This window comes from Tasmannia lanceolata, unplaced genomic scaffold (assembly GCF_043159265.1).
Source record: "Tasmannia lanceolata isolate RefF3 unplaced genomic scaffold, GAP_Taslan_0.1 ptg000004l, whole genome shotgun sequence".
Taxonomy (NCBI): domain Eukaryota; kingdom Viridiplantae; phylum Streptophyta; class Magnoliopsida; order Canellales; family Winteraceae; genus Tasmannia; species Tasmannia lanceolata.
In genome coordinates this window covers 9490620-9508597 of record NW_027518681.1, presented here as the reverse complement: position 1 = coordinate 9508597, position 17978 = coordinate 9490620, and the positions used below count along the sequence as shown (strand labels likewise).

Below are 17978 nucleotides of genomic sequence, written 5' to 3'. Positions count from 1 at the left end.
CGGCCACTCCCTACACGGCTTGGTGTTTCGTCAAAACTCTGAACGCGTACGTGGAGAGCAGAGAGCAGCTGTTCTGGTGCTAGCGTCTTCCAGGGAGTCCTGCTAGCAATTATTGCGTGGAATTTTTCGTAGCCCCTAAACAACTAAATATAAAGGGTAATGATATATTCTCCCCCTTTTCTTTTCCAGGACACCCCCTTTGTAGGGGTGCAACTTGGGTCGTGCTGAACCCGAACCTAATGACCCGATTTTAGCTTAGGTTGGGTTGACATTTCCTTGGGTTGGGTTAGGGTTTGGAAAAGCCAACATGATTTGATTTCGGGTTTGGTTAGGGTTGAGGCCTTGTCCAACCGACTCAAACACTAACCTCGGTCCTCTAATTTTATCATGATTTTTTGGGTTGTGTATTTTTCTGTCTTGCCCGACCCAATTTTGGGCAAGATAGGCTGGGTTAGGGTTGATAGATTGAGAGACGGGTTGGGTTAGAATTGACCATCTTCAATCCGAGGCAGGGTCGAGGGAATGGAAACTCGGGTTGGGTCGAGTCAGGGTCGAGGGAATGGTAACTCGGGTTGGGCTAGGGTTGGCTTCAACCCAATCCAACCTGACCCGGGTGCCACCCCCAGCCAGTGAAGAACAATCATAAAGCGGGGTGGCCCGGAGAGGAAAAGGGGTCGAATATATCACTTCCGATTGCAAAAGGTGCAAAATGAAGAGGCTAGAACCCTAACCCTCTCTCCCTCTCTCCCTCTCCTTTTGTTTTTCTGAGTCCCACTCTCTTCGTCAATGGAGGAGGTCTTAGCTTCTGCAAACAAGCAGGTAATCTCTCTCTCTCTCTCTCTCTCTCTCTCTCTCTCTCTCAGTCCATGGGCTCATATGAAATATTTTGTTTTGAATGGGTCTGTTAGGTTCTTGTGGAGACTGTGAAATTGGTTCAGAGTGAAGGAATGAAGGGTTCTAAAGGAGGGTGGAAGGATTTTTTGGACTCTTACGATAAAAAGTTCGGGTCTAGTTTAAGTGATCCTGGAAAGCGCTCAACTGAAATCTTGGCCACTTTTCTCAATTCATTCACAACAGAGGAAGATTTAGAGGTAATCTTAATCTATTGGGTTTTATTTTCTCAGTGTTTTGATTTCATTCATCCCTCTATCTCTCCACAATTTTTTTTTTTTTAATCTATAATGTGATGAATTTTTTTTACTCCCCCAATTTTTTTTTCTGCATTTCAGTTTATATCTAAAGAAATTAAATGTCGCACAAACCGCAAAGCAACGGAACAAATTGTTAGGAACTCGCTAGATGTTGAATCTCCTCACCAGGTATGGATTTGGTACAGCTGTTTATATCTTTACAGTTCATGGGTTCTATGGAAAAAAACAAGATGCTGCTTATATAGTTATATTGTTTATTTTTCTGTTGTTTCTATTGTTAATAAGTTATGAAAGTTCTGGTAAAGTACTATTTTTTCCCATTTACTACTTCGAGACTTCGAGTTACTTAGTGTGGTGTCAAGAGTGTAATAGTATTGATTCTAGTCGATGTGTTTAGGATTTTCCAATTGTATATATGGACTTATGAGTCACACACACACACTTTTAAATGGAAGAAGGTGCCTGTCTATATTTACATCAGGTGGGATTTTTTTTTTTCTTGACCTATGCAACTGGGGCACAGACACATTGATGTTAAGCATGGATCTGAGGTGTCAGATGCAAAGACACTGGAAAAAACCGACCCTCCGATGCATTGTAGGGATAGATAATGATATTGGATAACCTATTACTAGATAAGCTTTACTTCATTAAAAAAGCGTAAGATATATAAGGTTGTATTTGCTTTCTCGAAATACATTAAACCTATATATAAGTAGTATACATAATGCTAAAATACAAGGAACAACTAAATTTAGGTTTTTCCTAATGCCATGTCTGTTTGACACACATATCTGAAATGGGTATCAGTTGCAGCAATTTAAAGAATGGAGTATCCTTGTTTTGTGGATGTAGGCTAGTATTTATGGTATTAGCTTAAATTGTGTTACTGTTGCACAATCATCAATTAAACAAAGTTAATTCAGGTAAAACAATTGGCAGCAGTGAACCTCAATACATTTGTGTGAACAAGAGAAATTGACTTCATTTATTATCATCACTTGAAGCTTTGAAGGGAATGAGTGTCTACAATGTTTTGGCAGTTGACATCTTTTACCCTTAATCTTACAAATGTTTTTAGAGAAACCAAGTTACTAAAGAATGCAAACCAAAAAAGGGGATGTAACTAAGATGTGATTGCTATAACATGACTTGTTCTTTACTGACCTATGTGGGGGGAGACAACACAATGGAAGAATCCTAGGAGCAATGAGGATATACACGCGACAACCTCAGGACCACGTCTTGTTTCTAAGCCCTAGACACACAACAGTAAGGAAAGAAGGATACACTACGATTTAGACCTTTTGTAAGATTATCAACTGAAAGGAGATTATAAGTCAAACTATGTACTTGTAACATGGATTATAGAGATAGAGTATGGGTGAAAGTTGTGTAGGTCGAGTTGTGCTTGGATGCTATTACCCGAGTCCAACCCATGCCCAAACTTTCTAGCCTTAGCCCAAGCTAATTTAATTAGTGACTAGGAGACTGGACCCAAGCAGAACCAAATTTGAACTTTGTAAATTTCTAAGGGATGGGCACAATTTGACTGTGATATGAGCAAATAAGGTTTGGATTGTAAGAGACCCCTTGATAATATCAACTGTCAGAGAGATGGATTTTTGGTCAAAGCCTTTCGCTGAGTGCTGGTTTTTCACAAATCCATAGGGGAGGCTATTACATAGCGGATTGGCTAACAAAGATTGGTGTATTTTGCAAGGATGTAATGTCTGGGGAAAGGGAAAGAAACGACTGCGGGTAGTGCACTCACATTTCGTATTTGAAGAAATCATAGACCATAAATTTGCATAAAATAGCACCGATTAACAAATTAACAATTGAGACAAAAGGGAGCTTACCTTCTCAGAAAAAATATTGCTAGGCATTGGTATAGTCATTCAATAGGAAACTGGGAAACTGCTATAAGAAAAGGCTTGATGTATTATCTGTTATCATGGGCCTCATCAATGGCTTCATTAGTTATTTCATTATGTTCATCAGGCTTAAGCTCAACTTTGATAGTAGCAGTAAAGTATCAGGCAATCCTCATGCTGCATCCAGATGTGCTGGCTACAAGGGGACCATATGAGGCGTTAGAAAGCATTAAAAAGGGCGGCCCAGTGCATGAGGCTCCCGCCATTGCGGGGTCTGGGGAGGGCTAGTTGTAAGCAGCCTTACCCCTGCTTTTGCAGAGAGGCTGTTTCCGTGACTCGAACTTGTCACCAGGTTACAATGGAGCAACCTTACTGTTGCGCCAGGCTCGCCCTCTAAAAAAAATATGTATTTTTTCCACTTGAGTTCATGTTCTATTCACAGTTTTACTACCGTAATTTTCTGGCTATTCCTCATTGTTTCTTTGTGTGTATCATGTTGCACATTAAATATGTGACTGATACCATTAAAACACCAAATTATCTCATTGGGAGAAGGCATGTTCCTTTGATGAACCCTATCAATATTTCCCCTAATTATATCCCTTTTAACCTTAAAATGAAACAATTAGTAATAAGTTTCATAATCCCATTTAATAATTTTGATTTGCCTTTATTTATTTATTTTCAGATGATATGTCGGTATCGTGCTTGGTACTCCATATGAAATGAGAATTTTGTTGCTTTTGGTTATAGTGATGCTTTTAGGGTCTTGCTATGGGATGTCCACTTGATCCAGTGTTTCGCCCTGTATTCTCTCAATTTCATACATGTAAAGTGTAATGCTACTATTTAGACTCATGTAAGTACAAAGGAATTTAAATGAATCTATTATGATCCTTGTTGACATGTTATTGTGGCAGTGCAGAGGCTGGTTCGTCTGACAATTGAACACCCAAATTACAGAAAATATTATTCTTTCCCATCCCATGATGAGGTCTGCTACCACCTTGAACTCCTTATTTTCTTTATAAAGCTATTATTTAGTGTATTTTATCATATAAAGTCTGGGACTGCTGATTGCCTCTATTGTGTGTATGATGCAAGCCTTCATGCAGTGTTACATCTCTTCCTATCTCAACTTAACTCAACTCAGTTAAGCCTTTGTCCCAAACTAGTTGGGGTTGGCTACTGAATCCTTTAGAAAATTTTCATGAAGAAGGTGAGAGAATCTACCTGGCTCAAATTGCCTAAGTCTAATCCTGACACTACTTGGGTTCGTCTACATGGATCATTTTCTTCCATTCTCTCCTATCCAAGGCCATGTTCTCTGTTATGTTCCTAGCCAGGCCATGTTCTCTGTTATGTTCCTGGCCATCAAGTCTTTCCTCACTGTTTCTACCCAAGTTGTTTTCGGTTTGCCCCTACCTCTTTTTACTCCATCAACTAGGCAGGAGTCACTTCTTCTCACTAGAGCATCCAAAGGCCTACGTTGGATATGCTCCTATGTTACATCTCTTCCTATGATCCATATAAATTGCTGTTCCCCATTTATTATAATTATCATCTATTTTGGTCATTAGAATTTACTTGTGAATAAGTAATATAAGAAAAACCTACTTATATAATCATAGTTTGTTACGTTTTTCATAGGGGCGCAACTCGGGTTGGGTTGGATCGGGTTGAGGCCAACTCTAACCCAAACCGGGAGAGCATTGCCTCAAACCTTCCCAACCCAACCCGAGCCTTGGGTTAAGGATGGTCAACCCCAGCCCAACCAGCTTCTAAATCTCTCAACCCTAACCCAACCCATCTAACCTGAAATCGGGTCGGGTCAAGTTGCCAAGGCCTCAACCCTAACCCATCCCTTCTCAGTGACCTGGTGTGCTTTCCTTGTTAAATGTTAATACCTTTTGAAGCATGGATATTTTGATACATTCATTGCTGTTAAGAGTCTGGAATGGTGTACCAGGGGTGGATGGTTACAAAGTTAGGTAAACTTTCAAAGGCAATGAAGTCAAATGCAATGATTGGTGTTGATTGTGAGATGGTACTTTGTCAAGATGGTACAGAAGCCGTAGTCAAAGTATGTGTTGTGGATCATAACTTGGAGGTACTTTCTGATGCCCTTTTCATTTCTTATGCATTTACAATGCTCATCACAGTGGATTATCCGGAAATTTTGGCTTTCTAGTTCTAGGTGGCAATTATTTTAGTTTTTGTCTGAGTTGGTATAAGCCCTTCGGAGTATCACATTCAGGTCAAACTCGACAAATTTGTGAACCCCAATAAAGCTGTTGCTGACTATAGAACTTCTATTACTGGAATATCTGCTGAAGATTTGGAAGGAGTTACTTCTTCTTTGAGGGATATACAGGTATTGCAAGTTCTAAAGTGGTAGTTCAGGTTTTTTTTTTTTTTTTTTTTTTTCTGTTTTTTAATCATAAGTGGCAGGTCAGTTACTCTGGGAAATTCTGATCTTAAACTGTTCTGGTCATCTTGTAGAAATCCATGAAGAGGCTCTTATCGCATGGAACTATTCTTGTTGGTCACAGTTTGAATAATGATCTACAAGGTATGCTAGGGAGTAAGGACCATACTTTTGTACCTGTTACTTTTGAAAAATTAATTTAGCTAGTTTGTTGAAAATTCGAAGTACTAGTTCTTTTTCGGCAGGAACTAACCTTCTTTTAAGGTTTCTTAGAAATTATTTTGTGTTCCAATATTTTTTGCTTTTATTTTATTTTCTCCTTTCTCTTTCTTGTTTCTACAGCACTGAAATTGGATCATGCAAGGGTGATTGACACACAATTTATCTTCACTTATAAAGACGAACCCGTTCGTAAAAGACCTTCCTTGAATCATCTGTGTAAGGCAAGTTAGCAAAAACTGATCGTTTCTGTAAGATAGCCACTGATCTAATAAATTGTGTAATTCTTTTTATCAATTCAAGGGAGATTCAGCTAGAATACTGAATAACTCTTAGCACTTGCAGTTTCTTTTTCATTAAATTTCTCATGATTACTCAGATTACAAAATACAAACTATCATGGAGAACTTAAATAACATGTCTTTTAAAAGCTATGTTTTTTGTGTTCCCACATGAATGTATAATATAGTAGACTGCTATTTATGAAAGCTAATTGAATCTTTAGTATCTGATGTGTGTGCACTCTGCATCCCTTTACGGTTTTAGAAGTTATAACTATGGAATGAAGCTAGATTCGAAGAATTTGAACCTTCGGCATTTACTACCGAACAGTTCTTAGCATCATCTGTTTTTTTTTATTAAATTTCTCACAACTATAATCAGGTTACAAACTGCAGACCACCATTGAACACTTATAAGTTCGGTGGAATTATATTTGATTGAGAGAGAATGGGGCCTCATATCTCTTCGTGATTTCCCCTTCTCTTTTGTTCAACATTCTCTCTTCTAGTTATATGGAAAAGAGCGACAACTTAGTACTAGGGCTTCTCTCATACTTCTGCATTGAAACCTCTCTTTATCCCAATTTAGTAATAAAGAAGATTTTCTTTTGAATTACACAGATATACTATAACCATATGGTCTCTCCCCCACACAAATCTGAACGAGAAGGCATTCATGGGTTGTTGATTAAGATGGTCGAAGTAAAAATATAACCGCCTTGTTGTTTAAAATGGGATGGATTTGTTATCATATTTTGGTTTCTTTGTTTGAATATAGTATTAGTCTATTTGATTGTCTCGATGCGTTTGTAAGTTTTTTATTTTCTGATTTCATATTATTGTCAGATACAATTGTTTTTGCATTTATTCCCAAAAAAAAAAAAAAAATTGAATAGTTTGCCATTTGTTCTTGAATTTTCAAAAAATTCCCAGATTTTATGAACTACTCCGGCTTAAGACTTCGGAATAGTGGTTCTCCCAGAATTTTCAAAAAACATTTCCGGATTTTATTCTTGAACTTTTGGTATTTTTCTTACCAAATTCTCTCTAGCTTGGGGCTTTGTAATTATGTTGTTCGAAAGGAGAAAATAAATCGGGGCCCTTCATAGTTTTTCATCAATTGCTCGATTTGATAACTATATAGTTCTTTTGAATGTTAAATGATTTCATTGAAAAAGAAGAAGAATGGGCACAAATGACTGTGCTGGTCACGTTTAAATTAAAGGAAAAAAAAGGTAAAACAACCCAAGGAAGATCAAGGGCCATCCACAATTGGGAAAAAAATTTGTAACTACTAAAGCAGATAAAAAAAATGGCCTAAAGAATTAACTTTTGGATTTCCTCATGCCGAATGTGATGGAATGAAATCTAAAGATTTCTCATACAATCACGAAGCTCTTAAATGACTTTCACTAACCTCCGCAAAAGGCCTTCTTTGATTGCATCCAACTAATCGCGTTGATGAGGTCACCCTCAACAATCAAAGGCCTCAAGAAAGGCAACCACAAACAGTTTAATCCCATACGTTCTCTCGTGAGCCCAAAATACACCAACCTGACAATCCTATATGGGCTTTTACAAATGATAAAATTCCCAATGGCAGTTGGTCCAATGAGGTTGGGTCATCACTCACCAGAACTAGATCAATAGAAATGCCATAATCTACTTGTAAAATCAAAATATGTGATGAAGAATAGAGGAAGAGAGAAAAGACAAGATGTGAGGGAGAAATGATATTTAATTCACTCGGTTATCTAAAAAATCGGGTATTAAATGGCTGATATAGCTTGGGGTAAAATTGACATAATGACCCTTAATGAAGGTCATTTAACCTTATCTAACACCACCCTCAAGCTAAAATCAAACATTCTTAGCTTGCTATTATGTGCTATGACCTTTTGTGAACATGTCGACAATATGTGTAGTGGACTAGTCGGCATGGGGTGGACTAGTCGGCATGGGGAAGGCCTATGAGAATGACCATGCCGATTAATTATTTGTTTAGTGGGCTAGTCACCAAACAAGACTTTGACCGACAGTAACAGAAAATTCTGTGCAGATCTGAGTTCACTAATTTTAGGACAGCATGACAGATCTGATTCTGGAAGTCAGATAGAGCAGAACAACAGATCTGAATTTCAGTTAATAGTAAACAGATTATATGATTGACATCTATTATGAGCAGCAAGATGGATTAACAGAAATTGGCAGTTTTGTTCCTGAAGTGTAGTTCAACATAGGTTTTCCAAGATATCAGTTCTGAAATGTATAGTAACAAACAAAATGCAATCTAGATGATCAAAGCATTTAGAACATAAGAATGGAATTGTAACTATGAAATTGAAAGAAATGAAATAACAGCTGGAAAAAGTGTAGGGATGGAAAAGGACAAGCATCTAATGTCTGCAATTCCATTACTTTCATAATTGTATTTCCAATTCAGACTACAAAATTCAATTCAATAAGACAACTCCAGATTCAACAAAATCTCATACTGTATGAAATGAATCAATTATGGGCTTTATATACTAGCCTTTTACAACAGAAACTAAGTAATCCAACTGAAATAACTTCATGGTGAACTGCCAATGCACTGTCGATGAGCTATTAGAGGAATTTTTATTCAAAGTTTTCTATTGTTCCTCTCCAAGGGATGCACCTGCATCAATCACCCTGCACCACATGATCATTAAGAACTAATCAACAAGTCGTATAGCATGCAAAGGGGCACTTACTTCTGCCTCATTAGAATCTGCTTCACTGATAGGATTCGTGAATGCCCATCCCAGTGGACCGCAATGCCATAAGGACCTAGGTTCCCTAAGCTTGAACCACCATTAAGGTTAATGAACCTCAGGGAAGGAGGGGGGACTACCTAGTGTTTGGGTAATCAGCATGAACAATGCTCAATCAGATCACATCCTAGAATGGATAATTTCGCAAGACCTCTAAATTTTAGAAGCACCATCGCCAAACGGACCATTGAAGGGAAAATCCAATGATAAATGCTTTGAACTACTCTACTGCTCTATTAAAAATCCTACAGTTCCTCTCCTTCTAGACCAGCCACAAAGCAGCTTTTAAGGCAAAACCTCAAAGTAATCTCCCCCCTCATGCCATGGGGCAAAAGCCCAAGCCTCTAAAAGCCTGACAATGTGGCTCACCATGACGCATGAAACACTAAGAGGCCAAGAATGAAAGACCAAATGTCCCTAGTATAGCTACAATGGATCATCATAGATGCCCTTGGTATAGCTACAAAGGATCAGTAGGTGATCCTCCGTGGATGCATAGCGCATACAACAAGCATTAATAATCATCCGCATATGACTGAAGATGATCATTAGGCAAAATCTTTCTAGGTGGGCAATCCGACAGAAGGCACAGACACGATTAGGAGCAGAAGATGCCTACGCCCTCGGCTGCATAACGCATAAATCTTTTACATGCATTTGGAAAGTTTGGGCCGAATTTTGTGGTCTATGATACTTTCGCTGTGATTTGGCTTGGTAGTAATTCAAGATCTTTTGAGGATAAACCTTTTCCAGTCTCTCACATGATATTGAATATTAGGCCATCTTCCATTTGTTGGGCCTTGCCCAAGGAGTTGTGGGGCTATACTGATGTGATCCTCACTGTTGGATCATTTGGACCACTATTTTATTATTATTTTTTTGTGTTTATTGCATTTATTTTCGCTATTTATATTTCCTAGATGTGAAGGGATGTTCACATCACTTAGGGCCCACCCTTTGCATGCACTTTAGCCTTTTATTTTATTAGTTTCATTAGGGTTGACCCTTTTACCCTTAGTGCATATTTTCTTATGTGTTGTAGGAGGGGTAGATTGGTATTTTTGCATGACTTAAGTCACTTAAGGTATGATTTGTATTATTGGTTGAGATTGGGCCCACACAACATGATATATAAGAGAGTGGTGGAGGAGAGCAACCCTAATTTATTGACGTATTGTGAAAACCCAAAAAAAGGAGCCGTCAGCCCTCCTCTCCTTCCACGCCCTAGGGCGTCCCACTTCTCTCCCTCCAACTCACAGCAAGGTGAGTTCTTCCCCTCTTTTCTATCTTCTTCTCCTCTCAACCCCTTTTATTCTCTTTCTCTCACCCCATCCACTCACAATCAATCTTATTTCTTCATCTTTATCTCTCCCTTTTCCAATCTTATTTCTTCATCTTTATCTCTCCCTTTTTCCATTCCATCTATTACAACCTACCTTATGACCCAACAATCTTTGTTTCTTCTTCCCCATCTTCTTTTCTCTAACATTTTCACTTCTCTTCTTGCCCTTTCTTGGTCTATTAATTGATGGTAGCTGCTGCTTTACTTGAAGAATACGCCGACGGGTGTCTCCACCACTCTCTTTTGGCCTCTTTCAAGCTTTTGGGTTGAGGTATTGCTGCGTTTGTCGGGTAAGATCGTGTTAGCACCCTTAAAACCCTCTTTCTTGACTAGTTAGACCCTTATTCCATGGTAGGTTTATGTATTTACCCCTTAGTAGTGATTTAGGTTATTTTTCATCCTAAAATAAGACCCGTGGGCCCTAGTTTTAATGATTTATGTTTCTGGACAACAAGCATTAATAAATCTGATTTTGAGTTTTGTGGACCTTTACATGCCTTATGAATGCTATGGAACTTTTATATTCGATTACTATTTGATTTAGCATCTGTTCGCATTGATTTCTATCTCAACGGCTAACGTTACATGGGTTTTCTAAGCTGAAATTGTTTACTTAATTATTTGGGCAAAATATGGCTATGAAAACTTGAAGTATTATTCCCCACGAGCTCCATTTAGGTCTTGGCGGTTGTCGCGAGCCTCCGGTTTTGCACCATATACCTTCCGTGATTTTTCCAAAAAATGTGAGGAGATATTAAGAGGAAGAATCTCAAAGAGCAATTTCGAAAAGAAATGGACTCTCTCCCTCCCCCCATGTAACTGCACCAAACCGAACTTTGATAGCTGTTACATTGGTATGCCAGATACAGCGGGTGTTGGGTGGGTGCTTAGGGATGCTAATGGTACAAAATCTCGACTTCTTTCTCAGGCCTGATTGGCCACTCTGATTCCAATGAGAGAAAAATATAGACTCTCCACATGGGCATCTGTATCTTGCAAAGGGACTTTAATGTCTGTTTGATGGTGGATGGTGACTCCACCATCATTTCATGAGCCAAGAGGCTTAGCACTAGCCCTTGGAGGTTGGAAAAGTTAATCAATGAAATTCTTGAAAGGTGTAGGAATTATGATTTCTCTTTTCATTATGTTTGTAGGCGTGGTAATGAGTTGACGGCTAGGTTATCTAAATCTGGTGTACGTAGAAAAGCTTTGTATAAAGTGCAACCTCTGCCCGCCAATACTCAACTCAACTCAACTAAGCCTTTGTCCCAAACTAGGTGGGGTCGGCTAATGAATCCTGTAGAAAATTTTCATGAAGAAGGTGAAAGGATCTACGCGGCTCAAATTAACTAAGTCCAATCCTGACACTAGTTGGGTTCGTCTACATGGATCATTTTCTTCCATTCTATCCGATACAAGGTCATGTTCTCTGTTATGTTCCTAGCCCTCAAGTCTTTCCTCACTGTTTCTACCCAAGTTGTTTTCGGTCTGCTCCTACCTCTTTTTACTCCATCAACTTGGAACGAGCCAGTTCTTCTCACTTGAGCATCCAAAGGCCTACGTTGGATATGCCCAAACCATCTTAAGCGGTGCTCTCTCATCTTCTCCTCAATTGGTTCCACCCCTACCTTTTTACGGATGCCTTCATTTTTAATTCGATCTAACCTTGTGTGGCCGCACATCCATCTAAGATTTCACATCTCCGCTACACTCATCTTATGCACATGCTGCTTCTTGGTGGCCCAACATTCTGAGCCGTACGGCATGGCTGGCCTCACAACTATCTTATAAAACTTTCCCTTCAACTTGTTAGGTATTTTACAGTCACACAGAACTCCTGAAGCATGCTTCCACTTCAACCACCCCGCTCTTATTCTGTGGTTAACATCTTTTTCAATCTCTCCTTTCTTATGTAGGATTGAACCAAGATAGCGAAAGATATCCCTCTTAGGTACCTCCTGTCCGGTCATATTTACTACACCCTCGCCATGCCTCCTTACATTACTAAATTTGCACTCCATATACTCTGCCTGCCAATATAGTTTTTTTTATTAATGGTCTGCTAAAATAGTTTTTTGGGACAAACTGACAAAGGCTTAGTTGAGTTGAGGTCCGTAATATAGTTTTTTAATCTTCTTTTTTGTTTATCTTGGTATCTTTCTCCTGCTCCCCCCTCCAAGAGGCTTAGCACTAGCCTTTGGAATTGGAGGTTGGGAAAGTTCATCAATGAAATTCTTGAAGGGTGTAGGAATTCTGATTTTTGTTTTCATTATGTCCGTAGGAGTGGTAATGAGTTGGTGGCTAGGTTGTCTCTATGGTGTACGTAGAAAAGCTTTGTATAAAGTGCAACCTTAGCCCGCCGATATAGTTTTTAATCTTCCTTTTTATTAATCCAGGTATCTTTCTCCTCCCTTGTAAAAAAAAAAAAACAAAGCAAGAGGAGTTACTGGATCGAAGACCTTCAATTGCACCTAACACCAGTTATTTGGACTGCACTTTTACACAAGAAAGGTCATGTTCAGGCCCGATTGGAATCGCAGATGCTAGTGAGGGCGAGGTCCGAGCCGCCCACCGAGGAATTGAGAGATTGGAAAGGGCAGATTTGAACAGGGTGATAGTGGAGGACAACTCTCAATTCCATTCGATGACTCCGAGGAGTTAAGGTTCCTCCGTGGAGATTTGCCTCCCTCTTTGATGAAATCCATGATAAAATTGTCGGATCATTGATCATTTTCATGCATGCTAGAAGATCTGCAAATAGTATCGCAGATCGTCTTGCAAAGGAAGGAGTGTAGAAATTAGGTATGGAGTTGATTTCTTGCCCCCGTAATGTGGGTTTCTTCTTGTTGTTGATCCTTTTTGCCCGATTTCAATTGAGCTATTTCTGTATCCTTTGGCATGTTCCATTTCTATGTTTGCTAAGCCATGTTTGCATATCTTGGCTGTTTGTGCCTGTTGTAATATGGAATGTATCGACATAAAAATTATGTCACTTACCTTCCAACTCATTCTGTATATGCTTAACAATTCATTTTAACTATCTATGATTTTCTACGTTGACATGTCCACTTTCTATCAATGACATATTTATGTATTCTTACCTTTTTTGTTTTATTTTATCAGTCTGTGTTGGGGTATGAAGTTCGAAAGGCAGGTGTTCCACATAATTGTCTAGATGATGCACGCGCAGCAATGAAGCTAGTTCTTGCCAAGCTAGAGCATGGGGTTGACAGTCACATTGTTGTTACGGAAAAAGATGTGAGCTGGAAGTAAAGTTGTTTCTTATTTATTTTTATCTAATGCACTGTACTTTCTAATTCAATCTCTTTCGATGTTTTAGGTGCCGGAAACCGAACTCGTAAAGCTTCTTTTTCATAGAATTCCAATTGATGTGCCTAGTCAAGAATTGTTGAAAATATTTCCCGAGAGCCGAACTGTTGAATTTCAGGTTTGATAAGCTTCTTGCCTTGAATGTTTAGATTCTTATGAGACTGAACCCAGATCAAAATTTTACTCTTTAAGTATCCAGTACCATGATAAAAGTTTTTTTTTTTGCAGTCCAATCCAAGAGTTCGAGGCCAAAGATATTCTACCTTTGCTGTTTTCAAGGATACTAGTGAGGCACATGAAGCTTATGAAAAATTAGAAGGCAAAGAAGAAATGGTATACACCGTTTTTAACTTTATATTCTCAAGTTCTTTTTGCATGTTAGTGTTTTCTCTGTAATCTCATTGTCTAAGGAAGAACATGAAAACTAGCAGTCAATTATCCTAATGATTTGTTGAGAATATTGATATTGCAAAAGATAGGAGAATTAATTTAGATTCTTATGTGATCGAACTCAGACCAGAATTTTATTCTGTGAGCATCCAGTAATTGCCTTTCAGAAAAAAAGGAAGGAGAATTACTTCTATAATTCTAGTGCCAGAAGTAAAATTATATACGACAGAACAATATTAAAATTTAAAACTTGAACACTTACAAGCCTAGGCAACATAACTATCTTGATTCTCATTGTACAACTATCTTACAGAGGTTATTTACCTTAATATATTTTGTTCATGGAAGAGTGATGCACTTACCTGATAACTTGTCTCTTGACATATTTGTGAACTTGTTCCATCCATGAAATCGCAGCTGTGGCTTAATGAAGCAAATCACACAAACCTCTATGAAAGTTGAAGTCAATCCCCACAAGTAATTAAACAAGCAAGGAGAGGACAAATATAGTAGGTGTTGTTTTCAGTATGGAACACATGAAAAGCTCAATGCTCTCAATTATATTATCTTGGAAAATGAAATTTCTGCGGGAAACAACTATAAATATGACCCCAAACCCTCAACTCGTAAGCAATCTTATCCCTTGATTCTAATCTAATCCTAGATCTCTCTCTCTCAAAAGAAAAAGAAAAAGAAAAAAAGATGAATTCTTTGTTATCTTTTAATTAAGAGGGCGAGCCTTGGTACAACGGTAAGGTTACTTCATTGTGACCTGGTGGTCACGGGCATGGTTTTAAATTTCGACCGAAATCCGAAATTTTGAATTTCGGTGGAGACCGAAACCGAAATTTTCCGAAATTGCGAATTTCGGCCATTACCAAATTTCGGTTAATTATAATTTAAAAAAAAAATGTTACAAAATTTCGGCTGAAATTCCGAAATGAATTAAATAATATTTTTTAATTAATACCAAATTTTGACCGAAATTTCTGTTTTCCGAAGGTCCGAAACGGTTACCGAAACCGAAATTTTAAACCATGGTCACGGGTTCGAGTCACGGAAACAGCCTCTATGCAAAGCACGGGTAAGGCTGCGTACATCTAGCCCTCGCCATATCCCGCAATGGCGGGATCCTCGTGCTGCACCGGGCCGCCCTTCTATGTTATCTTTTAAAATAATAAATCTAATCCTAGCTCTTAAGAGCGACTTAGAACAATAGTAAAAGAAAGTTCAAAACCCTAAAACATGATTTAATTATTAAGTAAGACTGTAAAGCCTAATAATTAGAAAAACATGTTTCTTGAATTTTAGATGAAAAAACAATTAATTATTCCTGCATTTTAATTGGAAAGAAAAAAGAATCATAATTCATGTTTTCTCCAAATAAACCTCTTAAATTTTTTAAAAGATATAACGTCCCTCCAAATAGTTTTACCTGGTCTTCTGAATTTATCCTCCGTTTCCCAATGACCATGGCAGGACCATACTTTGTATCAATAATTTTTGTCCACAATTGAGATCCCTCTTCTCCATATCTCCATAACTACAAAGAAAATAGAAAATCTGATTTGCTAACCTTGTTTGTGTTGATTTGATTGAAGAAATAGAAGATAATAGAAGAGAATAAAAGGAGAGGAGATGAGAGATGAATGGCTCCAAGCCACCAAGAGAAGAGAAGAAGAAGTCCAAGTCACAATAGCTCTCACAAAAAATTCTCAATTCTATTCAATATTCAAAAGTCTCTTACATTGCTTTCATAAGATGTATTTATAAGAAAAGAAACCCTAGAAGATAACTTAAAGTTAAAATCTAATCTCAACCATTCATTTAATCCAAAGTAAACTAAGTAAAGATAAAAACTTACCTAAAATAGTAATCCCGTAATAGACCTTTACCACTTCCTAAAAACACTCATAACTTGCTCAAATCACATCCAAATCATGTGATCCTGGGCCCATTAGATAGGCAATTGAAAAACCTTTCTAATAATACAAAAAACACGCCAAACGGATGAGATTTGATGCCTAAAAAGTAAGCTACAAATAAAATGATGAAAATAGAAAGTAAATAATAAAAAAAAAGACGACAATGTCTTTGACCCATGCTAGAGTCCCTGCCATCAGTCTCGTCCACATCTATGCTTGTAAACCTTATGTAAACCTTGAATCCACGCCTATTGTTGATGTCCCCATCAGAGAGTCTCCCTCAACCACTACTCTCTCTAGGCCATCTCTATCCAAGCATTTTACAGCTTGGTGCACAGTGTGAATCTCTGCCTCGGAAGCATCTGCGACTCCAATAGGGCTAGAGATGCCCAAATAACAGCACTTGAGGAATCCCTTAGCCCCCCCTCCCCCCCCCTCCCGCCAACATGTCAGCTGGACCCGGGTTGCCTCTACTTGAATTGTTTATAGTTTTAATGGGAATAATGAGTTTTGGTTGTAGATGGAAGTTGCAGATTAAGGTTGTAGATTTGATTCCTTTACCTTTGGTAATAAGATCTCGATATGGGTTTTGCTGACCTATGTCTATCCTTGAGGATTGTAAATCCAAGGATTGAGAAAAATGAATCAAAGGGAAGAAAACAGCGAAAGTTTCACTGGTTTTCTTTTTAGCCACTGTTTCAAAGCATTTCTTTTTTTTTTGGAGACACACAAGTTCAGATCTATCATTTTATTGGTCAGTCCAAATTCTATGACTATTTATGGTGAAAGTAAGATGAGAAAATGTCACTGAGCTTGAGAGATCATGGGAAGAAATTTCAAAGAAAACAGCGAAAGTTTAACTGGTATTCTTTTTAGCCACTGTTTCAAAGCATTTCTGTTTTTTTGGAGATACACAGAAGTTCAGATCTATCATCTTATTGGTCAGTCCAAATTCTATGAATATTTATGGTGAAAGTAAGATGAGAAAATGTCACTGAACTTGAGAGATCATGGGAAGAAATTTCACTATAACACCTCTTTGAATACAGGCATTAAAACCTTCAAACCTTCCACAAGTCAAGTTTAACTTTAGGGTTCATACCATTCAAAAAAAAAAAAAAAACTTTAGGGCTCATTTCCTTCATTGCTCCAGCATGGTATTATATTTTGTAAGAATGAGATTCAATACCCTGGAAATAGATACACAACTTTTGTGCGACTGCTACATCTTTTGTCAAAATACAACCTGTCCGTTGTGGATTTCTTCACTTGGCATGTTGATATCTATTTCATTAGCTCTCTTTAAGTTTAAAACCGAAATAACTTTTTTTTTTCCAAAAATTTGTGCCCACATAAATAGTTTTTTTTTTCAATGGCTAGATGGAGCATCTAGTGTTCCTAATCAACGGGAAAGCGCAATGATCTTTCTTATAGGTTTCAGAAATAGTTGGAATGTCTGAAGCCTTGGTGACTAATAGTGTCTTTTTTCTTTTGAATGTGCCTGCCAGGACTCAAACGGGCGACTCCAAAAACTTGTTTCATTTAAACTAAGCACAGGAGCCACTGCCAGTTTCTATGTTCGAAAAATGGCACCCGAGAAGCCATTCGAGGAATCCGTTTTATCAAAGAAGAGATCTGCGCAAGATGAGAACACGGAATCTAAAAAGTCAAAGGTGGGCTCGCATCAATGCGAACATGTCAAAGAGATCGAAAGATTGAAACAAGAATTAAGCCGAAGGGACGAAGAGATCTTCAATTTGCAGAAGATCCTATCTGCTCTCACAAGGAAACACGGCCTCTGAAATTAGTGCACTTCCCAACTTTTATTCTATGATGTCCTTTTCATATTTATCTCCAATATGTAGCACCTATTTAAGTTTTAGAAAAATCAGATTTCTTTCAAAAGGTGAGATGCGTGATGAACTTGTATATCTATTAAGCAGAGATCATCTGTTGAAGATGATTTTTTGGTCACAACCTATTTATGCTGCGACGATCAAATGTAACGGTTTGGATCTTCAAAAAGATAGGGCTCATCATATTTTTTTTGAAAAATATGCCCAAGTGCTTGTGAACATCCATGCAAAATTCCTTTTGTAAATTGGCCCAAGTTCTTACCTTCTTTCCAAGACTACAGCAACCTCTAACCCAGCAGCCATTTTGGACATTTTGAATTGTAGGCGGTTCTCTAAGGTAAATATTCCTTTTCCCCCCCTCTAAACCCATTGGGTAAAGGCTTA

At 38.1% G+C, this 17978-nt stretch overlaps 1 protein-coding gene across 1 annotated transcript; it reads left to right on the top strand.

Annotated features, from left to right (window-relative positions):
- Positions 1-663: 663 nt before the first annotated feature.
- On the top strand, positions 664-17813 carry LOC143876260 (small RNA degrading nuclease 1-like). The gene is made up of 12 exons (XM_077377997.1): positions 664-819; positions 909-1091; positions 1230-1319; positions 3954-4022; positions 4998-5138; positions 5286-5402; positions 5531-5600; positions 5799-5899; positions 13217-13351; positions 13434-13541; positions 13652-13756; positions 17247-17813. The coding sequence occupies exons 1-12, from the start codon at positions 787-789 to the stop codon at positions 17538-17540; spliced, it is 1446 nt and encodes a 481-aa protein (XP_077234112.1). The 5' UTR covers positions 664-786; the 3' UTR covers positions 17541-17813.
- Positions 17814-17978: the final 165 nt, after the last annotated feature.

What these genes read in the sequence shown, in the direction of transcription:
- LOC143876260 (XM_077377997.1), top strand. Translation starts at nt 787, where the DNA reads ATGGAGGAGGTCTTAGCTTCTGCAAACAAGCAG. An exon ending in CAACAGAGGAAGATTTAGAG is followed by an intron (nt 1,092 to 1,229) that starts GTAATCTTAATC and finishes TCTGCATTTCAG; the next exon opens with TTTATATCTAAAGAAATTAA. An exon ending in CTTTCCCATCCCATGATGAG is followed by an intron (nt 4,023 to 4,997) that starts GTCTGCTACCAC and finishes ATGGTGTACCAG; the next exon opens with GGGTGGATGGTTACAAAGTT.